This window comes from Osmerus eperlanus, chromosome 8 (genome assembly GCF_963692335.1).
Source record: "Osmerus eperlanus chromosome 8, fOsmEpe2.1, whole genome shotgun sequence".
Lineage (NCBI taxonomy): Eukaryota > Metazoa > Chordata > Actinopteri > Osmeriformes > Osmeridae > Osmerus > Osmerus eperlanus.
In genome coordinates, this window is record NC_085025.1 from 10,714,364 (window position 1) to 10,740,338 (window position 25,975).

The 25,975-nt window shown below is 49.4% G+C and overlaps 2 protein-coding genes across 5 annotated transcripts in view; one reads left to right on the forward strand and one right to left on the reverse strand.

The window, feature by feature from the left end:
- The window catches only part of fbxo25 (F-box protein 25), a 244,625-nt gene that overhangs the window by 84,300 nt on the left and 134,350 nt on the right, over nucleotides 1-25,975 (forward strand). The gene's annotated exons all lie outside the window — the stretch shown is intronic.
- Nucleotides 1-25,975, reverse strand: part of nhsl1b (NHS-like 1b) — a 93,739-nt gene that overhangs the window by 27,105 nt on the left and 40,659 nt on the right. The window contains exon 1 of one of the 4 annotated variants that reach the window (XM_062467240.1): nucleotides 24,315-24,482. The exons of 2 other annotated variants lie outside the window; for them this stretch is intronic. In XM_062467240.1, the coding sequence (XP_062323224.1) occupies nucleotides 24,315-24,330 (16 nt within the window). In that variant the 5' untranslated portion in view covers nucleotides 24,331-24,482. Of the gene's footprint in view, nucleotides 1-16,820; nucleotides 17,134-24,314; nucleotides 24,483-25,975 lie in introns of those variants that run through there. One more of the 4 variants, XM_062467241.1, reaches the window with a different exon arrangement.

Consider the following 25,975-nt stretch of genomic DNA (forward strand, 5'->3'; position numbering starts at 1 on the left):
GGGAAAGTTAGAAAGTGTCTGGAGAAGGGGGGGAGTGGGGTTGGGGGTCTGGACTGGTGTGTGTTCTGTGTATTTGCTGTGTGCACAGTGTGTGTTTTGGGGGGCAGGCGTGAAGGGTCCACCAGCTGACCGGGGAAGTGGCCGTGCAGCTGACCGTTAGTGTCTGACGTCTGTGTGGAAACAGGATCTGAAGCCGACACCTCGGTGACGCCCCGGCGGGCTGGCCGTTACCTGCCTCTAACGAGAGAAGAGGAGCTCTTTGTGTTCATTTCATGTTCTCTCTCTCTTTGGTAAATGTTTTGCTGTAATGCCCCGGTCATCTGCCGTGGCTTTGGTCTCTCTCTCTCTCTCTCTCTCTCTCTCTCTCTCTCTCTCTCTCTCTCTCTCTCTCTCTCTCTCTCTCTCTCTCTCTCTCTCTCTCTCTCTCTCTCTCTCTCTCTCTCTCTCTCTCTCTCTCTCTCTCTCTCTCTCTCTCTCTCTCTCTCTCTCTCTCTCTCTCTCTCTCTCTCTCTCTCTCTCTCTCTCTCTCTCTCTCTCTCTCTCTCTCTCTCTCTCTCTCTCTCTCTCTCTCTCTCTCTCTCTCTCTCTCCTCTCACACACTTCTATTTTATGCGGTAAGCGGACGACCCATATAAGATCATAAATCATACACACATGCCAGCCTGAGCAGTGTGTGTGTGTGTCAAGGTTAGTCGGGATTGTGTAATACCATCACACTACACCTATTGTTTAGGAGTGTGACCAATTCGATCAGAATCATAGATTAGATAGCATCAACACGAGGCCTGGCGCAATTTCTCAGTCTCTGTCTCTCTCTCTGTCACACACATGCAACACACTACTCTGAAAACATGCCTGATCAGAGGTGCATGGGAGCAAAGGAGACCCAGACCCAAGGGCATGGGGATCAGGGACACAAAGCCAGCATTGTCCCCCCCTGCATCAGTCTCCACATCAGGCCTTTCACCACCACAATACCCCCCTCCCCCCCTCACTCCCTTTACCCAATCACACACACAGGCGCAAAAGCTTTTCAGCTGTCCATTAATCCCCCCTTTACTCCCCTTCCTACTTCTACCAACGAGGGTGGGATCAAAATAAACTCGAATCAATAGATTTGTGATTTGTTCTCAAAGACTCACGATCACACTAAGGCTAGAGTGTCGGGCCACACACACACACACACCCACAAACAAACAAACACACACACTCCACAACAGTCAATAAAACACAGCGGTGCATATCGCCAACGTAATCCTGAACCGAAACCCTGATCAGCGATCAATCAGCACATCCGTGTACACGGATAAGCATCCATCGATACGCCGATCACTTTCACACGCACTGGACGAGGCGCACGGCCCCCTTTGGGACGTCAGGAGCGAAGGGCCGCGCCGCGTCCTCCATCGAGGGCTGGAGCGGGAGGGGAGGAGCTTAGCAGGTCATAACCATCTTCATCCTCTCTATGACTGTCGTGACAGGATGTGACAGGGACAGGGTTTAGGGGTGCTTAGCTCACGTCCCATCAGGCAGTCTGGTCTCGGCCTGAGGCAGCGCACACACACACACACACACACACGATCACCTGACCGGACCCAGGCTGTCCCGCCGTGGACACCCACAGGGCCAGGCGGCACATGGTCGGTCTGTGACCGTTACCATCTGAGATTCTTATCGTCTATTAGGCTGTTATTCTTTTGAGATGTGTTCGTGAAAGGAGTGGGTGTCTCTGAGGTGTGGCGGGTGTTTTCCTCCTACAGGTACACAGCCGTTTCATTTCCCCGTGTGTCAGAACTTTATTAGCCTTCAGATACGCTGGTTGAGGGGAAGGTTAAAAACTGCTAAGCTAATGATTAACGGTTACGCGTACGCACACACACATAGCACACAAACACACACATATATAAATACACTTGAGATTAGCATTATCACAATCAGCTCATACTAAGACCCTATCACAAACCCTCACATGCCCAAGGCTTAACAACGCAAATTCAATGACACATAGTTTTAGCCTGGCTAATAGGCACTGTAAGTTTCGCAAGGGATATTTTGGACCGTTGGCCTGTATTGTAGAAAGCAACGTAAGAAGAATTGTGAGAAAGAAAATTCCCGCTTCACTCTCAATGTTCATGCTTCAATCACATTATGACAGACATTTACTCTATTGACTCTTTTTTTGGTGATTTAATATAATCCAAGTTCCCATTCTAAAGCTGTAAGTTAACCATTTAAAGTGCTGACCTTGTGGTTACTAGGTAACTGAAGACAACAGCGGGCTAGTCAGACAGATCTAAGGGCTGAGAAGAGAGGGCTGTGGAGTTGTCTGTCAATCCCATATTAGACACTATTGTGGACCACGAAGGACTACAATCACTGAATCTGCTAACATGCCCCAAAAAACTTAAATGGGTTATTTGCTACTGTCATGGACACCTCCGCACTGGGCTTAGTTATAAACAACCGAAAGAAATGCAAACCTGCTGCCATGGATTTAACAGTTTAAATGAAAAAAACTGCTTGATGTCCTTTTTAAAATATAATTTCCAGAACATGTTCAAACTTTCTTTTTTATGAGAACGCTGAAAATGATTGACAAATCGTGTTTTAGAAGACGGAAAACGGAGCCAAAGTATTGATTTCTTACCCTTCCTTTTGAAGTATTTAATGACAGACTTCAACGAGGTCCCAATGAACACCATTATTCCTGTTTGTGTGTTGTGTGTTGATCTCCTCAAGAACAGTGCTCTGGTGAGACACGAGGAGAGGAAGGGAACAAGAAGACCGGAACGAACAACACTGCTGCCGCACTCCTCCTCTCGTAGTCTCACTCTACAGCGGCAGAGCGGAGACTGAGCGTGTGTTTGTGAGTGAGAGCGTGTGTGTGTGTGTGAGAGAGCGCTACTCCCTTCACAATGAGCCTCTCCCCTATCCCTCCCTCCCTCCCACACTCACCCACCCCTCCTCCCTCAGGCTGGCTGGCCCTGGGAGACACACACACACACACGTGTAAACACACACACACACTGCGGGAGGGGTGTAGAGCTGGCCCTCTGTTCCCTTGTGCTTGGTTACCAAGGAGTTCTTCCTCATCCTGTTTCTCTTCATCTCTCTCTCTCTCTCTTTCCCTCTCTCCCTACAGAGCTCGGAGGAGCGGAGCGTTCAAACATGCGTCAAGCGGGTGATCAAGAGTTCTCCTCTTTGCTGTGAGGTGTGTTGGGATTTCCACGGCGCCGCTCGTCTCTGCTCTCTCTGAGGGACCCGCAGGGGGACACGCCATTCCCTCTCCTCTATGAATTTCATTGCACTTCTCCCCTCTTTTTTTCTCCATCTTTCTTGACACGTCCTCTTTTCTAATGTCCCTCGTCCACTCCCTCCCCATCTCTCCTCCCTCTCCCTAATCAGACTGCCCGAGGTGCGAACGCACCATCAGTGAATCTGTGCCACGTCAAGAGAGATCCTATACAATCCGCCTACGGCCAGTCAGTTCATCATATATGCTTATGCTCACAGGCGCGCAGCTGCGCGCACACACACACTTGCGCTCTGCCACAAACCCGTCGACGCACACCCACAGATTTACACGGGAGACTCAGAACGACGCACACGCAGACGAACACACGTACGCACCTGGCCTCCCGCACAAGTGCACACGCAAACTCTGTGCTCCCTCGCCCCCCTCCCTCCTGCGACCCCGTTTCTTTTCATCCAAATGGATGGGGGGGGGGGGGGGGGCTGGAGGAGGGAGAGTGAAGAGAGGGGGTTGGGGGAGGGGTGGGGGGGTTGTGGGCTGCAACAGGAACCTGAATGGGTTTGCAAATGATCCTTAAATTTATAGCTAACAGTGCCCCCTCCCCCTCCCACCCTCCTCTCCTCTCTCAGCTCGGTCTGTCTCTGCAATTCTGAAGGGGAGCGCCACTCGCTTTGTGTGCGCGTGTCTGTGTGCATGCCTGTGTGTGTGTGTGTGTGTGTGTGTGTGCGCGCATGTGTGTGTGCTCTGCTCCGTCCCCCTTTCAGTGTGATCATATTTGTGCCAGATCACACAGAGAGGCATTCTGCAAGTTTACCCTCTCTGCCTCTCTGCTCACTCTTCTCATTGGCAAACTGCCCCCCACCCCCTCCCCACCTCCACCTCCACCCCCCCAGTCCCCATGCTTGCGTCGCAGCCCTGGCCAGCCCCAGGCCAGTCCCAGGCCAGCCCCTGGCTGTGCTGGTGGGGATGTGTGAGGGCTGTGCGTCCGTCTGGCACGCGTACAGTATTAAGGCAATATATGCAGACGCGAGCCTACCAGCGACCGCCATTAAAGAGCCCATTGTTCTCCGGGCATCAGACAACACACACAGGTCAACAACTCGATCCACCCTGTCTGCCATCAGGGCCAAATCTAGGGCATCTCCAGGATTAGTGCTATTCCTCCATCCATCCACCCATCTCAGACACAATTAGAAGAAAGGAGACTCCCAAAGCTTCGATTGTTTCAATTGTTAACTAACTCCACCAGAGAACATATGGGGTTTGGCCCACTGTACACTCTGAGGTGCTGCCCACATCCCCGAAAGAAGCTTCTCTAAACTAATATCACAATAACAGGAGATTATGAAGTCAAGATGCAATTTATCAAACAATATGCTTCCTTTTGGTGTTGGCCATGTGAGCTCAGCTGTTTTGCTCCAAATTAAGCTTCTTTTTACTCCGAAATATAGGCCTTCTTAGCACGTGAATAATTCAACTAAAAACAACATACGCTCCTAACCATTAGGCCTATGGGAAAGATAACACACTTGCTTTAGCACGGAAGAACAATCTCTTCATGCCATCACAACATGATGACGCGCCTAAGACAGAGGTGAACTTTGCAAACGAGAAGAAAAGGAGGGATGGATGATAAACGAGGGTAATAAACTTGAGTCCTGTTGAATGAAACATTGTAATGAAGCCTGTACCATGCTTCTGACAGTCAGATAATAAGGTGGGGTGAGTGATGAGTGACTCCTGCTCTCCTCCTCTTTCTTTCTTTTCATCCGTCTCTCCGCCCCGTTTCACACCCCATTTGGATCTCCCTCTCAACCGGCTGTTACCACACACACACACAAGCAGGCTAGCACGCACGTTTACATGCACAGCCACAGTCAGCAAGTTGTGAGCCGTAACCTCTACTAAACTCGGAAGCGCACACACACACACACACCATGCTCTCCCCTCCCTCGCTACCCAGACTGTCGAACACTCCAGACTCAACCCCCATCCCCTCCAGCCCCGAATCTTTCAGTCCACCATCGTCCGCAACCCCCTCCCCCTACACCAGCACCCCCCTCCTTCCATTCACAATAACCCAAACCAGTCTCCCGGAAGCCCCCCTTCCCCCATCACACACCCACCCACACACACACCTCCCCACCCTGTCAGATGCACAGGGCAGTATTTCTCTAATTGGACTAAAAGAACAGGAGCACACACACCGGCCTTCCAACCATGGTTGGGAACCTCTCTCTCTCTCTCTCTCTCTCTCTCTCTCCTCTCTCTCTCTCTCTCTCTCTCTCCTCTCTCTCTCTCTCTCTCTCTCTCTCTCTCTCTCTCTCTCTCTCTCTCTTCTCTCTCTCTCTCTTCTCTCTCTCTCTCTCTCTCTCTCTCTCTCTCTCTCTCTCTCTCTCTCTCTCTCTCTCTCTCTCTCTCTCTCTCTCTCTCTCTCTCTCTCTCTCTCTCTCTCTCTCTCTCTCTCTCTCTCTCTCTCTCTCTCAGTTCTTCAAAGCTTTGATAACAACCAAGTTAATCTATATCGACTCTCCTCTCGCCTTTTCACCTCCGTCTCCCTTTGTTCTGCCTTTCTCTTTCTCTACCTCTCTTCCGATCCCTCCCTCTCTCTGTACCTCTCTCTCTCTCCCTATCTCTCTCTCTCTCTAATCCTGACCTTGCATCTCCTCATCAGTTGACTCTTCAGGATGGCGGCAAGGACTCGCGAGGGAGGAAACCTGCCTCGTAAACTGCCTCCAAAATCCCATCCAACCCTCCCTCTTACCACCTCCATCCCTTCCTCTTATCTCTTATCTGTGATACTAGTCGGCCATGCCTTCAGGATGTGGCACACCTAGTTTCAGCTCAGTGACAGTGGCAGTTTACCACTAATGTGACTCATTATGGACACACACCAACATGGCGTACTGAGCAGTATTATCATATCTCATATGTGATCTAATCTCCCCCCCCCCCCTCCCTTTCTCTCTGCTCCCCCCCCCCCTTACTATGAATGAAAATATATTATTTACAACGCCCTCCATCCCTCTCTCTCCTTCATCTCTCCGTGTCGGGGTGAATGAAAGCGTCGTGGACGGAGGAGTGAACGGGAAGGCGATCCCTGCAGGTGGTACCTGCACCACAGCATGAATAATACATCACCTAGAGGAGGGGAGAGGAGGGGAGGAGGGGGATAGGGTGTGTGTTCATGAGTCATACGAGAGTCAACAAAGAGGACTGTGTGATAGTACCAAGGCTTCTGATTTGAACGGTAAGTTTGTTATCAACATTGAAAGTTAACTACCGATTAAAGGCTGACTCATCAGACCGACGCACTCAATCGGCTGACGGAGGCCAAGTAACATGCAGCTACTCTCTGAAGGTTGATCTCTACTAATGAGTTTAGCATGAGGCCGAGTTCCCGTGCATTCTACACACACACAGTTTGACCTTTCCATGACACCTAGGGTGACTTACCCAAACCCTCTATACTCTCAGTGTTTACCCAAACACTGTATGAACAACTGCTGTCTGCCCATCACGACGTCCCTCTCTCCCTCCCGCTCTCCTGTTGTGAGTGATACGACCTCCTGCTCTCCGAGGACCACTCAGACAGAGGTCACCAGGGCGACCCCTGCCCTCCTCCCTCCCCCTCCTCTCATCCTTTCATTCCCCAGCCCTCTTTTCCTCCCTCCCTCTCTGGGTTCTCCAAATGACCTCCTCCTTTGTGTCGGCCTTCACCACCGCTAAGATTCCAGCACAGATGATCTTTCTCCCTCTCCCCCTCTCTTCCACCCCCTCTCTCAATCACTGTCTCTCTACCTCCCCTCTCTCCCTCCCTCCCTCTCCCTCTCTCAACCCTGGAACCCAAGTGGTGGGAGATGATCGAGGGATAGGATGAGGTCATCAACATGTGCCCCCCCACAGCATCCGTCCAAACCGGAACACAAACACACCACGCCCAAAACAACCAAACGCTCGGAGAGGAGGGGTGTTTTCAGGAGTTTGTCCCACATGACAAAGCAGGGAGCCCCACAACAGAGCACTGGTGCATGACAATGGACTTGTTTGTTGTTGTTTTTTTTGTTTTTTTGCAACTGAAAACCAGGTTCTCTTTGTGCGAATGGACTACAGAGCTGTAGGGAGGCAGTTGAAAAGGTTGTGTGTCTGTGTGTGTGTGTGTTGACAGGACATCCACTTCTGACCACTTGGGTTGGTGACAACAATTGATTCAGCTGCAAGAGTGGTTTCATGTGCTTGAGTTGATGAAGTAGGCAGCATGTCTGTGTTGTTTGTTTCTGTGTGTGTGTGTGTGTGTGTGTGTGTGTGTGTGTTTGTGGTCAGGCCAAGGCAAAACGTTTTACTGGCCAGACCTCCCCTAAGTAGAGTTGTGTGACTTCTAGTCAATAGCCTTGCTGGGCTCTGTGTGTGTGTGTGTGTGTGTGTGTGTCTGTGTGTGTGTGTGTGTGTGTGTGTGTGGACCAAGGCTAACTTATTATTCAGTTTTAAAGGGAGTGGGCCTCCTTCTATAGGCATCTCCTCTTTTGTGCTCCATGAGAAAACCTCCCAGACAAGAACACTCTGCTCACTGCACCATGAGAACGCAGACACCATCACTAACACATTCACTCCCTATACGTTTGGTGTGTGTGTGTGCGTGTGCGAGTGCATGTTCAATCATCTTACGCATATTTACAACAATCAGCATAGATAAAGAAAGGGAGACATCTTTTGTGTCTATTCAAACATGGCTATTCACACACAGGTGTGTGTTTGTTTGTGTGTGTGTGTGTGTGCGTGTAGAAAACAGTGTGTTTTGATGCTGTAGCCTTTGATCCACAATGCTGCTTTGAAGCGGGCCCAGCTGAACATAAAGCATTTAGGGGACAACGTTAAAATAGATGCTATCTGAAAGAGAACTTCACAATGACAAAGAAGTACTGTGCACACTGCTAAGAACAACTGAACACAGATGAACACAACACAGGCTTGGGGAAGAGAGGGAGAGAGAGATGGAGAGAGGATGCATTCATGTTAGAAGTTCAAAAACCAATCCCAATCCATAAAAGAATACCCAGAAAGTGGAGAACAACCAAGAGAGAGAAGAGGAGAGGATGGAGAAAAAGATGGATGGATTGGAAGGGAGGGAGGTGACATAAGGAGAACAAAGGGATATTGGAACGAGAGAGCACAGGAGTTGATTTATCTACGATGCACGAGTGATTATGAATATCTTATCTAGGGGGAATCAAACACTCACACACACACACGCGGATGCACACTCACACACACAAAAGCTCAGCAGGGTCAACGGTCATGCCTAATTTTCTCTCCATCATCGACTGACCCGGACGATTTTCCTGCTGGCCCTTTGAAATTCTATCTGGTTGGTATAGTGTGTGTGTGTGTTTCTGTGAAAGTGTGTCCCGTGTGTGAGCGCATGTTTGTGTCTGTGGGAGAGAGAATGGAAGAAAATGTGTGAGTGTGTGGATCGTACCACTCTACAGCACCTGTGGGGGCGTCCTGCCAGCTCGTTAGTGTAATCAACCAATGAGCAACCCCCCCCCCCCCCACCTCACCCAAGGCAAGGCTGGAAGAGCACAAACAATGCTGACGTGGAGCCAAACATGTTGAGCTGAGCATTGCTTCAATTAGTCCCCCGTACACATTCAAAAGAGGGGGCCCGGGGCCCTCATAAATGTTCGCTTCAGTGACATATAAATGAAGCCGTGTCGCACTTAAATGTGTCCCCCCTGTAGAGCGGGCCTTCTAAACATTGCTATTTTACGAGGCAGCCGTTTTGTGCTCCTGTTTAAGGGGCCCTGAAGACATGGTGGCATTTTGGTTCCCTGCCCTGGGCACTCTATGCCCCTCTGTCAGTAAAGATTTGTGCCCGTCTATCCGCCTCTCTTACAGGAGGGTCTAAATCACCTCTATTTAGCTACTTCCCCTCCCTGACCCCCGAATAGCCTGGTGGGAACACCACGGAGCCCAGAATCCCTTTCCCTTGTGCAGCAGCTGAAAACACAGCCTCTTGATCAACACAAACACTGCGACGTGGCCAGCTGGCTTGGACCCCCCCACAACATCCACCTGGATTGGCGTCACAGATTTTCCAAATGGTACGGCCCCTTCCAAAACACTCTCTCTCTCTCTCCCCCTCTCTCTCTCTCTCTCTCTCTCTCTCTCTCACTTTCTGTTCTCTCGATAGACGGTCGATACTTCGCAGTATTGTCTGCACATGAATATCCATGTCAATCCTGGCCTGGCTATTGAAGTGTGGTAGTGTGTGTAGTAGCACTGTGTGTGTGTATGTGTGCGAACATGCTCAGAGGGACTAATAATACCAGTGTACGGGGCAGACAGAGTCTTGTGTCATACAGGCAGCTGGGGTCAGGCCCTCTAAGGTCTGTAGTTAGAGAGCATTACCGACAAGCCTGCCTGACTCCTCGGTTATCGACTGAAAAGCCACTCACAGTTAAGACTTTCCTCTCAGGACTAGACACATCAATATCTCCTCGGCATGACACGGTGTGTGTGTCCATGTCTTATGCGTGCGTGTGTGTGTGTGCATGTATCCATTTCTTTCCTATGCATACTGATAGGATGATAATTCCCCTGTGCGGTGCTGTGCTTTACAGCAGGCTCTGTGAAATCCATCATTCGTGCGTGTTTCTACTGTGTGTGTGTGTGTGTGTGTGCGCGCTGTCTGTCCTCTAATCTGTTACACCGATATTGCAAGAAGGAGCTTTGTGGCTTCATGCAGCCTAATGGTCAGAATGTAGCCTGTACCAGCATCCTACATCTCTCTGTCTCTATCACTCACACACACACACACACCATTCATCTCCCCTCTCAGTGCATATGCTGAGTTCCTGACCTACATTTCAGCTCCAGGCCTGTCTGCTCCTCTCTCCTGAGGGCATGTGTGTGTGTGTGTGTGTGTGTATGCACCGCTCTACATCATAACACTCTCATTGCCATCCATTAGTGCAATTATTTAATTAGCCTCACAGACACACATCACAATAAATCGGACACAGACGTGAGTTGGTTGCCGTAGCACCACAGCATGTACAGAGTGACTGTCATACTGCAGGTTAACGAACTGGTTCATTAAAAAAGGAGAGGTTAGCGGGGGCTAGGCTAAATCACGCTAATGTCATCAATGCTATGCCCAACAGGGTAAAGCCTGGCTAGGCTAACCACAATTATTAGCGTGATGATTAATTAGCATGATTTGCCTGGCTGGCTGGCCAACATTACATTGACTAAGCTTGGCAGGCTATAGGCTAATATTATGACCTTGAGAGTCATCTGTGTCTATGGCAGGGTAGCGTTAGCTCGCGTGGCTAGCTGAGAGGTGCTGCTGTCATTCCTCCAGTCAGACAGCCAGACTGGGCTCATATAGGTTAAGTGCCTCCGCTCGCTCAGGGCTGCCAAGCAGCAAGCCACAGATGGGGCTGGCCTGGGGTTTACTGGATGAGCATGTCTGAGTGTGTGTCTGTGTGTAGGGTGGGAGGCGGATGTTGAGGTAATGAAGGGAAGTGGGTTATAGAGCCATTGTAAGCTACTGTGTGTGTGTGTGATAGGTCCAGTACAATGTGACCCACTTTTCTACCCTATCCCTTTCCTCACCAACAGCAGCGGTGGGTCATGTTTGGCCAAGCCACAGACACAGGAAGTGCCCGAACCAATCACACTTCTGGCACTGGAGCGATTGAGCCAATCGGAGATGGCGGATATGGGGGTCTGATACAGGGCCTGGTGGCCTGCCAGAGATCAGTTTTGATTTCCCATAATCCGCCATGCCATCCGGTCAATCGCATCGATCAGATTGACCTCTACCCCCTGTCGATTTGTCTCTGCTGTGTGTGTGCGCGCGTGAGAGAGAGATAAATAGATTGTACTGTATGTGCATGGGGCAACCAGAAAAGAACTTGTACAGAATTGATCAGCCTTTACACAACACCCAGGCCAGTTGACATTCACACAGAACTCCTGTCATCTACAAACTGACTGCCACCGTCCAACTCGGTCCTCTGAAGAGGGACTTCCCATAACCAGCCTGCCACCTGTCAACCAGGCCCTGCATCATCCTGGTGTTGACAGTCAAAATAGCTGAGCAAATCCCCAACACACTGTACAATACAAACACAAATGCAATATTGATATTCTCCCTGTGCGTGCCGGTTTGAACCAGAACCAACCAGGCCAGATGATGTCATGACCACAAGGGGTTGAGGTTGTGTATTGAATGGTGACCTTGTGCTGCTTGTGGAAGACCAGTGAGTCTGTGAGGGTGACCCTTTCCCAGTGTGCAGGATGGAGCAGAGCTAGGAGCTGGATGTACACTTTACAACCTGACTATTAAAACGTCTCTAAAAGCATGTCGAGAGTGGGGATAGACAGCATAGTCATAATGAGACTACAGGGATCAGTATCACCACACACACACACACACATATTCACACACGGGCACACACATACACTTTAAGCTTTCTAGGATTGGGGGTGTCATCTGTCTAAACAGACAGGGGGATCCTTGTCCAAGAGCTAAACAGGTTTGCGTGTGTGTGTGTGTGTGCGCGCGCGTTCTCCTGGGGTCACACACTACTAATCCTATCCAAAGACCTTGTCTGGGAAAGAGGTTGGCACCCCTTATCCCCTCCCTCTCTCCCCCAGTCCCTATTTCCCTCGTAAAAAACCTCTTATCCCTCCCTCCATCTCCCTCCCTCTCCTCCCCATCTCCTCCACCCACAGCTGAGCCATTATGGATGGATGGATTAATAAAGAGAGAGGGAGGTTTCATTTGAATACAGTGAGTGCGCCCCTTTGATGGGTCCCCAAGGAAAACGGGGTCCTCCGCTGATCAAATATCCCACTTTAAAGACCTCCGTAATTCCGAGATTTAATTTTACGTGACGCCTACCATCTTTTTTTCAAAGATAAATGTGTGTTTCTTCCTGATAGGTAATCAATCTGATGCACGTTTCACGGAGGTGCCTGACATAATGATATCAATATGCTAATGTTCATCCCATTTGTTCGCTAAATCTTTTTAAGCAAATATAAATATATGAGTCCTCCTAAAACCGATATTAAGCAAAAGGACATAGATTGTGAACCAAGGATTGTGGTTGGAATTGAGGTGCTAGTGGTTGGTAATATAGTGACACCATGTGGTGAATGTATGTAACTACAGAAATAGGGCTGGCATTCACATTGAATGAAGTGGCATTAGGTCCTGGGGAGTCTTTGTGAATACAATACATACAAACGTATACTAATTAGAACCAGTAATGATGTCCATATCTCAGGCCTCATGTGATTTTTATGTTCTCATTGTATGTCCTTTAGATCTTAGTTTATTTTATAGTCATGTCTTTTCCATTCAAGTAAAAGTCTACCAAAAATAGGGTTGCCATGGAAGGGACAACTCTCAAAGACAGAATTACCCCCCCCCCCCCCCCCCCCCCAACACACACACACACACACCCTTCACTTCTCCATTATAATGAGTCTCTATAGGGGAACATGAGCTAGAGAGGCCGGGTTAGCTTTTCTCATTCGGGCTTAATGGAACCTCCAGCTGATTCCATCAAAACAGGCTGGGGGATCAGCCTGGGCTGGGCAGGTCTGATGCTGGGGCTGGGGCTGGGGCTGAGTCTGGGGCTGAGGCTGGGGAACAGAGCCTGGGGCTAGGAGATAAGGTTGAGACGGGGGACTGAGGCTAAAGGAGAGGCAGAGAGGTGGCCTAGGGGCTGAGAAAGAAGGCTGAGGGGAAAGGCTGAGGGTGGGAGAGAGAATTCCGAACACAGGCCGACACAGAGTATAGAAGCCAACTGAAGCACTCCTGTGTACTCTACATCTTAGAGCCTCTGCATCATGAAAGAACCCGGCGAGATTAGTGAAGAGGGAGGGAGCGAGGGAGAGGGAAAGAGGGAGAGAGGGAGTTTGAGTGGAACCCAGAAAGCCCTCTGGAGGAGCAGCCTGGGCCAGAGTAGAGCTCCCTGTGATCAGAAGGGTCATTAAAGAAAATGTGTCAGATCAGGCTAGCCACGTCAGAGGCAGACAGTTAGCAGACCAGAATAAGGCTACAGACACACACACACACCTAAACACATTCAGGAAATTGAACCCATCCTGACCTTTAGTTTACGGGCATTCCGTTTTTCAGAAGAGTCCGTGTCAGATCAACACACGCACTAGCTTAGACCCTAACTCTTTGCAGAGCCTCACCATGGTGTAGTACACATGCATGGCCACTAGGGGGATGTGAACACACACATCTGAGTAGAGCTCAAATAGAGGAGACTGCTCCAGAGCATTTAATGATAATAAACTTTTAAATACACAAACGTACACAGACGTCTGAACAACCTGGTGCAATCAATTCCCTCCATTACACCTCCTCTACCCATCACTGATGACTCAGTTAGATCTGTTAGCCATGATGGAAGACGCATTAGGCTAGCCCCCCACACACACCGTCTGTTACACCCTAACCAGCCTGGAGTGTGTCTGTTACACACACGCCCAGCACCAGAGTGGACAATCACTCACAGAGGAATCGAATTAGGGAAGTGAGGGATTCAGTCAGGGTGCAAGTACTCTTTCACACACAGGATAGAGCCAGCCAGCCCTTCAGTTCCAGTCAGACAGCCAGCCATTTGGCCAGCCAGCCAGTCTACCAGTCAGCCTTCCTGCCAGTCAGCCAGTCAGTCTACCAGTCAGTCAGTCAGCCTCAACAGTCTGAGGTAATGTTACAGAGGGGAGGACAATGACTGAATGTTTAGCAGAGAAGGCAGAACCCTTCTTTAAAACACACACAGACCATCGCCCTGATTACACAGCTGACTGCCCCCTCCCACCCCCACTACAAGCACACACGCACACACACAAGCATGGTGGAAACACACTCGCATACACACACAAACATGGTGGAAACACACACACAAACAGGGCAACGGATTTAACCCTCTGGTTTATCCTACTGAAATCTGCGGTGTCAGGTACACATGCCATTGTGCCCTAACCTGCAAGTGGTGGTTTTCTGAGAGTGTGTGTGAAGGGGGGGGGTTGATGAGTAACAATGCGTCTTTGTGACTGTTTCTCCAGCAGAGTTCATCAGGCAGAAAGACAACTTTCTTTGTGTTTCTGCCTCTCAGCACAGGGCCAACAACACACACACACACACAGGAACCCGCACACATATGAACCCAGGTACGTTAAAGCATTCACACACATTAAGGAGCCTGAGTGTGGCAGCTTCTCTCTGAGAGTTTGTAAGTGGCCGGTTGAGGTGAAGGCTGGCCGCACGCCAGGTTGAGCAGAAGGAGCAGCTTGCTTGTCTGAACGGTGACACGGTGAGTCAGAACGACCGGTCACTGTGTCACCTTGACCACGGTTAAACTTAGGCAACGTCCAACTGGGTCAAAGCACTTACGGCTTGACCGTCTAGTTCTGTTATTCAGAGAGGGTGACAGAGGGAAGGTGGGGTGAAGACATTGGTGACATGGAGATATAGAGAGGGGGAGAGAGAGAGAGAGAGAGAGAGAGAGAGAGAGAGAGAGAGCGAGAGAGAGAGAGGGAGAATACATTTCATTTAGAGCCAACCCATTACTGTTGTTGAGGACTGGTCTTACTCAGGTCCTGTTCCCTAGGGGGTCATTGGCTGTGATTGGCTGATGGGTGGGCCAGTGTGCCCACTGAGGGCTTATGGGGGATCTATGGTGACACCTGCTCCACCTCTAAACCGGTAAGAAAGAAAACCCAGCAGGAGGGAGAGAGAAGAGGAGGAGAGGGGGAGGGAGAGAGACTAAAAGAGAGAAGTACAGTTCAGAGCGAAAGGGAACAGGGACAGTAAAAATGAAGTCGATAACCTAAGTGAAAGAAGTAAAGGGGATTGTAGCAAGACCGAATTACAGTATAAAATAGAAACACTCTACTCTCCCCAAACACACTGTACTGTCCCCAAACACACCCTACTGTCCCCAAACACACCCTACTGTCCCCAAACACACCGTACTGTCCCCAAACACACCCTACTGTCCCCAAACACACCCTACTGTCCCCAAACACACCCTACTGTCCCCAAACACACTGTACTGTCCCCAAACACACCCTACTGTCCCCAAACACACCCTACTGTCCCCAAACACATCCTACTGTCCCCAAACACACTGTACTGTCCCCAAACACACCCTACTGTCCCCAAACACACCCTACTGTCCCCAAACACACTGTACTGTCCCCAAACACACCATACCGTCCCCAAACACAGACCAGTGTGTGTTGCTGGAGACATCTTGATCTGTCATGGTGCGTTAGACAAGACTGGCAAGGGGACGGGCTGGCGCATTGTTACACTAAATGCACAGGAATAAGTGATTCACACACACACACACACACATGCTTGTTTGAGCACATTTACACATGCTCACTAGGAGAAATCTTTTTGAATAATTAAAGATAATAATGATAGGGGTTCATACCCCTATCATCCCATCTATCGCTCTCTCTCGCTCTCTCTCTCTCTCTCGCTCTCTCTCTCGCTCTCTCTCTCGCTCTCTCTCCTGTCCTCTTTTGTCCACTGTCAGTGTCTGATCACTCCTTTATTCACTGCTCTAGGTGAAAGTGGGTCACCTCCACCACCCCCAGACAGAGATGGCCCGTCACCCCCAGCTGCTAGTCTTTGTCCCGGGTTCCCAGGGGTGACCATATTTGACTATCTGTAATAATGTCATTCACACACAGACACACATAGTAATACACATTACACACACACGCTTAGTAATACACAGCCTCCTAGCACACACACACTTTATAGGCTAGGCTACGTGTGTCCTCACGACCACATCGTTTATGGCTTATGGATGGGCCAGAGTGAAAGGGGTCAACCAGAGAATTTCCCGATGCCCTCCGCTATCACTCAGGGGGGGTCAAAGGTCATACCGGTCACCCTGCACAATCTGGGCCGCGGTCACACCACACGCCTACAGACCAAGGAGTCACACACACTCTCTCTCACACACACACGCAGAGACACACACACACAGAGACACACACACAGACAGACGGCAGAGATCACACAATTACGAGGGATGCAAATCACATAATGAGAGGCGACAAAGCTGTGCTCGGGGAAAGCTGGACCACATGCCCCCTCCAGCCACCACAACTACACAGACCTGCATCTTCTACACCCCCAGCTCCCTGACAAGATCAATCCAGTCCAGTATGAGATGAGCTATCCAGACCCTCCACACCTGATCCGTCTCTGGGTCGACAGCAGTGTTCCTCTCTGCACCCCCACTAGACTGAGACCCAGCAGACCCGCGCCAGCACAGTACCAGAACAGTCCTGGCGCAACTCCTGCTAGTCTTCTTAGTGAACGAGTCAGGCCAAAGTGTGTGTATATGAAGATATGTACTCTATGACACCTAACCTCAAGACACACTCTTCTATACACACAACCATCGAAACAGTCTCTGTTTGTAAAACAACCACTACAGGACTACAGCCGCCGTTATGAACTACAAACTCCATCGATCTCCTGTGTCTAAAGAAGAAGATTAGGTTCTACCTTTGCCATCCTGGTAGGTGTACGTGTGTCCGGGCGAGCCCTTGGTCACAGGTCCTAGCAGCGGTTTAGGCGTCCATAGAGAGTCCTGTCTGTGGTGCACCTTGACTGACAGCAGGCGCCGTCGCAGGCTGCCCTCGGGCCTAACCGGGCCTGAAGCCTGGAGCTGGAGTTGGAGGCTGTTGCCCATCTTGGTGGGGGTGCGAGGGGGCAGCTTCTCTGCTGGGTCCTCATAGCAGGCCCTGTGCCAGCAGCTGACCACCGGCTCCGAGGAGAGACACTGCACATATGTGATCATCCCAGGCCACGAGCTAAGACCCCCAAAGACCCTTCTCCTCCCTCCCGCTCTCTCCTCACACGACCGCTCTCTCAGTCCCTCCCCTTTTGGGTAGGGGGGTTGTGTGTGTGTGTGTGTGCAGCCTCGTCTTCCCTCTTTCCCTCTCGTCCCCCAAACTTCAAAAGGCCCCCCCTTCCTTTTTATTTCGATTTTTCTCTCTCTCTCCCTTTATCTTCTCCCTCTCCCTCTAGTGTGAAAGGGGGTTTGAAGGCTTTTGTGTTTCATTTTTTTTGCAAGTCACAGGGGACCTCCATCCCCCACTTCCTCCACCAGACCCCAATCTCCAAAAAGGCCGCTTCACCCCCCCCCCCCCCTCCCTCCTCCGCTGCCAGCTCCTCCTCCCGGGTTTTGTTCTTTCTCTCTTTATCCCTCCCTCTTTCTCTCTCAGGGGTTCCTACTGACCTGCATTGATTTTCCTGACAAAGCAGTGGCCAATATGCAGTGTCAAATTACAAGCACCATCTCCAGAACCAGCAGCATAGGATTCAAACTAAAACAGCCCAGTCGTCGTCGTGCCCCGCCAAATACGCACTCTCCAAAAAAACTAACTTTTCGGCCTCGAAGACTAACAAAAACAACAACAAAAAACATGGATTCCAATTTTTTGGGATAGGACCACCATTTTTTTTTTGATGGGACCACAAATAACGTCCAGAAAGTTCCGGTCAGGCACACTGTGTTCTCCTCCTCCTCCTCTGGCTGACCACCAGCTCTGTCCACTCTCCATCCACACCGTCTCTCCTCCTCCTCCCTCTCTTGCTGTCCACTGCAGGGTCTAATCTGTAAACCCAGATTATCCAGCCCTAGTCTCCTTACTGAACACACACCCGCACAGATGGACGCCGTACTGCACCTAATTAACTGTGTAACCCACCCACTGTCTGTGTGTGTGTGCTGATCACCTCAACTGGCAAACGAACACACACCTGCATACTGATGGGTTCTAAAACACACTCAAACCGAGGTTTTACAACTGAGGCTTCCAGTCACTCACAGACAGACATACCTAGCAGACAAAGTAGATGAGCAAAACTTTTCAAAAGGACAGACAGGTAAATGAACAAAACAGACTTAGGCCGACAGACTGGAACAGACAGACAGACTGGAACAGACAGACTGGAACAGACAGACTGGAACAGACAGACAGACTGGAACAGACAGACAAACTGATACAGACATACTCATACAGACAGACTGGAACAGACAGACTGGAACAGACAGACTGGAACAGACAGACAAACTGATACAGACAGACTGATACAGACATACTGATACAGACAGACTGATACAGACAGACTGGAACAGACAGACTAGAACAGACAGACTGATACAGACAGACTGATACAGACATACTGATACAGACAGACTGGAACAGACAGACTAGAACAGACAGACTAGAACAGACAGACTGGAACAGACAGACTGATACAGACAGACTGATACAGACAGACTGATACAGACAGACTGGAACAGACAGACTAGAACAGACTGATACAGACAGACTGATACAGACAGACTGATACAGACAGACTGGAACAGACAGACTGGAACAGACAGACTGGAACAGACAGACTAGAACAGACAGACTGGAACAGACAGACTGATACAGACAGACTGGAACAGACAGACTGGAACAGACAGACTGGAACAGACAGACTAGAACAGACAGACTGGAACAGACAGACTGATACAGACAGACTGGAACAGACAGACTGGAACAGACTGACAGGCTGAAACAGAGAGACGGACAGAGTGAGACAAACAAACTCTTTACGGGTCATTGCTTATGTACCGCTTCACCTGTGTTGGAGTGTGTGTGTGTGTGTGTGTGTATCTCTCTACAGGCCAGCTGTGTGTGTATATTGGTTAGTCAGTATTAAGCTTGTCTGAGAAGACTTGGCATGCTGGTCAGCAGCTCTGCTTGTCTATGACCAACAGAGAGAAGGCACAACAGCTCCCTCTAGTGGTGCTGTTCTCACTCACTCTGCATCAGCTCCATCCGTCTCCAGGTGAATGTACATCAGGTGATATGATCCAAGCACCGGGTGGGCCCAGCCCAGCCCTGAGCTGATCTTAGTCCAGTCAGCTGTCACCCTGGCTGGGGAAGGAGACAGAGAGGCAGAGGCTGCCAAGACGTCTGACCCAGCAGGGAAATCAGACAGAACGTTCCAATGAGCTGGAAATGTGTCCTTCCTGTGTGTGTGAGAGAATGTGTGGGAGTGTGTGTGTGCGTGTGTGTGTGTGTGAGAGAGAGAGAGCGTGTGCGTGTGTGTGTGTGAAAGAGAGAGAGTCAAACCAAAGCCACGGCAGATGACCGGGGCATTACAGCAAAACATTTACCAAAGGTTATCATTTCCATAGCAGCCGCATTGCCAAATCACACTTATAGCTGAGCCAACCCCCACACACACACAATGTAGGCAGGCCAAGGCACTCAACACAGATCTACGTGCATTTAACCATGTAGATCCTTTTCTAATCCAGGCTAGTACACCGCACACACACAGTTTCGGTTCACCAGGTTCGCATTAACACAGAGCCCAGCGGGGGGTATGGAGCAATGTGGACACACACACAGTAATGGTATCATCAGCACAGCAGGAGGGCGCTTCTGCACTGACACTCAGAAACACCCTCACACACCAAGTGTGGGGGCTCATAGACAGACAGACAGACAGACAGACAGACAGGCAGGCAGGCAGGCAGGCAGGCACAGACAGACAGACAGACAGACAGACAGACACAGACAGGCAGACAGACAGGCAGCCAGACAGGCAGACAGGGTGTGTCAGAGAGTGTATGCGTCAGATGGCTGTGAATGTTCAGGTCTTCCCTTAACCCAGCATGCAAAGTTACCAGACTCTCACAGACCACTAGTTCTGAATGTGGATTATGGGCCAGGGAGTCAGGAGGGGTGTGTGTGTTTGTGTGTGTGGGCTGTCCAAGACAATGCCATTGCTGCTGAACCACAGTTCAAGCTGGGACAGGGCTCAACCATGGTGTGTACACGGGAGTGTCTATTCACATACATGCACGTGTGTATTTCGTCAAGTGCATTAGTGTGTAAACGGGTGGAGGGTGGTTGGCGGTGGAGGTGGTGGTGGTGGGAGGGGGGGGGGAACGGAAGGCTGAGAGAGAGGGACAATGGTTGCCAGGGAGACCCTTGAGTCGGAATGGGGAGAGAGGATTCCATACATGCTGGGTCTTCATGCTGTCACTGTGTCTGTGGAAGTCATCCACTGTCTTCTGGACTTAACCATTGTCTACCAAAGCTTATCAACAACCTAGCCAACATAGCTATTGTCCCTGCCAAAAAAAACACTTTGTCTGAACTTAGCCATTGTTTTTCCAAACTTTGTCTCCTGCAACAAAAAAAAATTCTACAGAACTCAGTCAAGCCATTGTCTAATGGAACTACTGCAAAAAAAACTAATTGTTTTCATTGTCTCCCAATCCAAAGCTGAGGAATCCTAAAGATTAGGGAAAATTTGCAATTGTCAGCTGGGCAGTAACTTGGAAAGCTTTTAAATGTACTACAAAAATACAATAAACAACTAAATCTACAAAACTGGCTTTGCTGAGAGCTGTTTTCAATTTCAATCAATTTTCAATAACAAAAACTAAATTCTTGCCTGGCATCACTCGACACATTTTCATTTTCCAAAGGGAATTATCAACGGGCAGAGACCAAAAGGCCTCTGAATGCAATTGGATAGCCTAGATACTACCAATCAGAACAACAAAACATCATCTTGGTTGTTAAAATGACTCAACGGCGCTCCTCTGTATCAATGTATTAAATTCGCCCCATATCAGATAAACAGTTGTGATTGGCCAGACCAGATTCTGGTCGGAAGGAAATCTGTTTGAATGAGAGAGGGACCAGACCCATCTGCCAGAGCAAATATAACATGAGCTTGCAGAATGGTCTGGTTCCCAGGCTTCAAAAACGCAGCTTCAGGGAATGAAAACGATCAATTTTTAGCTATGGAACTTTCCGCCACGTTCAACACATTTTTACATAATTAGCAAGCCACAGCTGTCCCTTCTCCATCCAAGATGTCAAAACTCAAATGATCTTGTTTGGCTTCTGAGGCGGCTCACATCTGGTGTGAGAACATCCACCAGCAAGCCTACAGGGTCACATGGGGTCACACCTGGGTCGGGGAGGTCACGAGTCACGACCCCTGCCCTCGCCGGCCATTACGGTGCCCAGTATATTAGAGGACGCCACAGCTGAAAGAGACCTTCTCTCCTCTTTAATCCGTCCCACTGACGAGGGGAAGCTACCCCCCCCCCTCCTCCCCACTTACCCCAAATTCCCAAAGCGCTAATCTTCTCAATCCCATCCAACAGGTTCTCTGCAGTTTTTAATTAAGCAGCAAACCCCCACACTGTTTCCCCTCAGTAAAAAAAGAAATAAGGAAGAACTTCAAGCTGGCTGCATGGAGGACAGCGAGTGGTGGTCTGGAGAAGGTTGTCACATGCCTCCTCTCCTAAACAGGAGTTGGAGAGGAGGTTAAATATAGGCGTGCAGCCTGGTTGCAGGCCTGCCCATGGACACACTGCTGTGTGGGACGGCCCCTCCAAGCCTGACAGGGCTACACAGAGACAGCACCATCCCAGGAGTGTGTGGACCTGCAGGAAGACGCATTCCACACTCACTTCACACACACTTCACATGCATACCGCCTTCGCCTCGACATCTCTCTCTAACAGACACGCACACGTGAACACACACACACAGACACAAAAGTGCAATCCCTCAAAATGATTTCTCCATGACAAAAAAAGACAAACACATGCTCCGGGGAAGAAGGACATATGGACACATGCACATACGCCTGCTTAGCACACACAAGCGACACACACACACCCACGGGCAAGCATGGAATTCCCATGTGGCCAAGAATGAAGTGAGTTGGCAGTTATTCAGTCAGCTCTGCAGTAAAAGTTTGTGCTTCAAATCTACCCAATAACACTGTAAGCCTGTCCAGTAGAACTAAAACCTCAGCCAGCTTATCCCACAATCCATCAGAAGGCATATTTAAACCTGCCTATTCTGTTAGCTGAGTAGATATATCATATCCAGCCTAATACATGCAGAATATCCATAATGGATGGATATTCCTTCATAAGTGGGCATCCTGTCACTACAGGGTACATCTGCTCCAATGACACGCACATCACCAGACCGGCATACAGCACCATACCATCGTGAAAACAACATTGCCCTCTGAGACTGGACACTGCTAGAACGGGCTGCTAGATCTCATTCACTTTGTTCGTAATATCGCTTTCCCTTGATAGAAGCCGTAAAAGCTCTTCACTAAAGACAGGTGAATCCTCTGGATATGGTGCTGTAATGCTTCCACACGGAACCTACTGGAACATGGCAGGATCCCAGCTTAGCCGATGCAAATGCGGGTTCTGAGCTGGCTCGAGAGGGTTGTCAGCTGAACCCGACTGATCTGAACTAGACTCATCGGCCTTTAACCCAAGCACATGATTACTATGTTAGCTTCACGGGGCTAAGCCTGCATTCACAAACACGGGCGGGCAAATTGCATTTAGTCCCAATGGCACAGCATCAACCATTTCAACTTGTAAGAAATGTCATGATGTGTATGAAGGGAAATCCCATCCACTCGGATCACAAGTTCTACTCCCCTAACCCTTCAACGAGCCCCACACAATCACACTCTCTGGATGAACATATTCGATTAGAACAGAACACTGAGAGGAGATGACTGTAACATCCCCCAAACTCACGCCAAAATCTGGTCCTGCTACCGAGCCAAGAGCTTCCACTAAAGAGCAGAGCTTTGCTCCTGGCTTCAGTCATGTCAGGACAGATAAGAGAATTTGCACTCCCGCTCTGGAGAGAAGGACGACCACAAAGCCCAGAAAACGTGCAATGTGATCTAAACCTGGCAAGCAACCTGAAAGGGGCTGCTGCTGCTGGATGGTGTAAAAAGCTGGAGGGAGTCGATGCGTCTTGTGGGCTCCAAACCTGCCAACCCCGACTGATCATGTCTAGTGTAAAACTCTTAACCTGGCAACCCCGACTGATCATGTCTAGTGTAAAACTCTAAACCTGGCAACCCCGGCTGATCATGTCTAGTGAGGTCAAACATCCCTGCTGGGAAGTAACACCACAGGCTTGGTGGGAAACAGGAAGTGGTTTTTGAAGGATGCTTCCTACCCCTTTTTCCTCTCACTTGGCAAGTTCACCTACAGACTACAGATCCCAAACTGTGGACCTCTGGGTGGATTTGAGATGCTCTTTGACCTTTCCAGTCCAGCCAATCGCAGCTCTCTGGATCCAGATAGGTATACGTCTGACCATTGTTTGTCATGAACCAGTGCCAACCAAATCAATGTGTCTTTGCATGTCTGTGTCTCCCGGGTATGAGTCAGAGAATGTGTATGTGTGTGTGTGTGCAGTAGTAATTTTATTAGTGGTGAAGCAAGGTACACACCAATCACTGCAAAAGTCACTGCAAAACCTTTTAAAAAGTCAACAAGACAAGAGTCAAGAGAGTCCGAGACAGACAGAGACAGACATACATTACTCTGGCAGACACATTTCACTACTCTCAGAACAGAACAACAGCAACAGCTACTTTTCCAGCTGCTACTGAGAATCACACACACACATACCACAAGACACACCACGCTTGCATATTTAGCCGTATACAAATGACAACTGGAAGAGAGCAGGCTACACACTGACAAATATCATGCGATAGCAAAGGCATGCTAACTTATAAAATACCCTCTCGCATGAATATTAAAAACACCTGTTTCATATATGTTTCCTATATCGATGAAAGGAGCAGACTTGTACTTTTCTACTCAGTGAACACAATCCTTCAACCATACCACACTCTCTGTACAGTGTGAGATGAAGGGAAATACAGAGAGAGCAGGGAGGTGGAAGTATTATGAGAGGAACAACGAAAGGACTTCCTACGGGTGAAGAAAGAACACAAAGAGGAACATGTGGAGAGGAAACTGCTGTGACAGAATGGAGAGAATGTTTCTGCCCGGAAGATGGAGTTAGCGTCCCTTTGTCTCCACTCTGGCAGAAAAGTTCCATGGTGTTTCTCTCCTTCTCTCTCTCCCTCACACAGACACACACACACACACAGTCCTACCTTTCAGACAGAACATGGCTCGTCCTTTAACTTCACGTACATCCAAGGTGAATCCTCCGATGGCAGAAGCCGTTTTCCCTCCCTATGCCCTTTCTTTCTCCCTCTTTCTCTCTTCTTCCCCTCCTTCCTTCCCTCTCCGGGTCTCCCTCTCTCTGCACCCCTCTGTCAAAGCGCTCAAACACAGGAACTCCGACACGGACTCACGTGCTCCTCTTTCTCCGTCTCTAGCTCCATCTCTCTCTCTCTCTCAATCCAGCACACACACGCTCAGGGTGGCAGCCAGCCAGCGTGTGCACCACAGGAAGCTGCTTTACAAACCCCCACGACCCCTCCTCCCTCTCTCTCTCTCTCTCTCTCTCTCTCTCTCTCTCTCTCTCTCTCTCTCTCTCTCTCTCTCTCTCTCTCTCTCTCTCTCTCTCTCTCTCTCTCTCTCTCTCTCTCTCTCTCTCTCTCTCTCTCTCTCTCTCTCTCTCTCTCTCTCTCTCTCTCTCTCTCTCTCTCTCTCTCTCTCGTTCTGCCCTCTCCATCTACTGCCACTCTGCCACTCCCCTCCCAAAAAAGTAGAGAGATAGAAGCCCTGCCTTCTCTGCCTCCCCCCCCCATCCCCCTTTCTCTCTCTCACACACATTCCAGATTTTGGACAAACACATGCAGACACACACATACATACCCTCACATGGGTTTGTGATTGTAGTGAAGTTGGTCAGTCAGCAGTTCAGATTGAGGCAGGGGGGCCCTGGCTTGAGGCTGCCTATTGTGCTGTGATCAAACATAATCACTTAATCCCCCCGACTCAACTGTTTGTTATCAGAACCAGCCTGTGGCACAGCGGCTCCCCAACGCTCCAAACTAACTCTTTTGAATCTGTCATCAGGGACTGTAGCGAGGCACAGGCACCATAACTGACCCAGCGACTGAACTGTTAAGCCAGCGGTAGAGTCTACACGTTTGAGTTAGCCTCTTTGTGTTAAACGTTGAAAGCTAATCGCTGCTAGCGACACAGCTACATTGTTTAGCCCACTTAAACATCTGTAGGGATTCTATGCAGAGCATGGACCGTAAACAAACTGAACACTTAAGACTGACAGATAAAAGACTAAGGGACAGTGAGTGAGTGAAAATCAGTTTGCGAGGACGCAGCATTTGGGCAGTGGACCGAAGAGCTGAATGGACACAGATATTGATTTCCTATGAGGACATCTAATGGGTTCTTTTGACTGGGAAAATACAATTAGCTACTGGGTCTAGATGGTGTGGGGGGAGAAAATCAAAGATACTTAATACGTCAACACTATTTTTTGGGACCAAACTCGATAAGAAAAGTTACGACTTACCCATCCCTAACATCCGATGTTAGATGATGGGACAGAAGCAGACATATTAACTGGTCTAGCTATATTTAACCTGGGCAGTTGTCACCAACATGGTGACAAGGAGGGGGTTATCAAGAAGTGTGTGTAGGAGTAATCGTGAGTGCAGCAATCAATGCCGTGCTAAAAGCATGAATACTCCACTTATACACACACAAGAACAGCATCATTGTATGTGTCTGCGCGTGCATGCATGCACACGTCTAATCCCACTCTGGTGCAGGTTGCAGGATGTGACATCTGGGCCGGTACCAGATGTAGTCAATTAGCCGTTGATTAGCGCATGTCTGG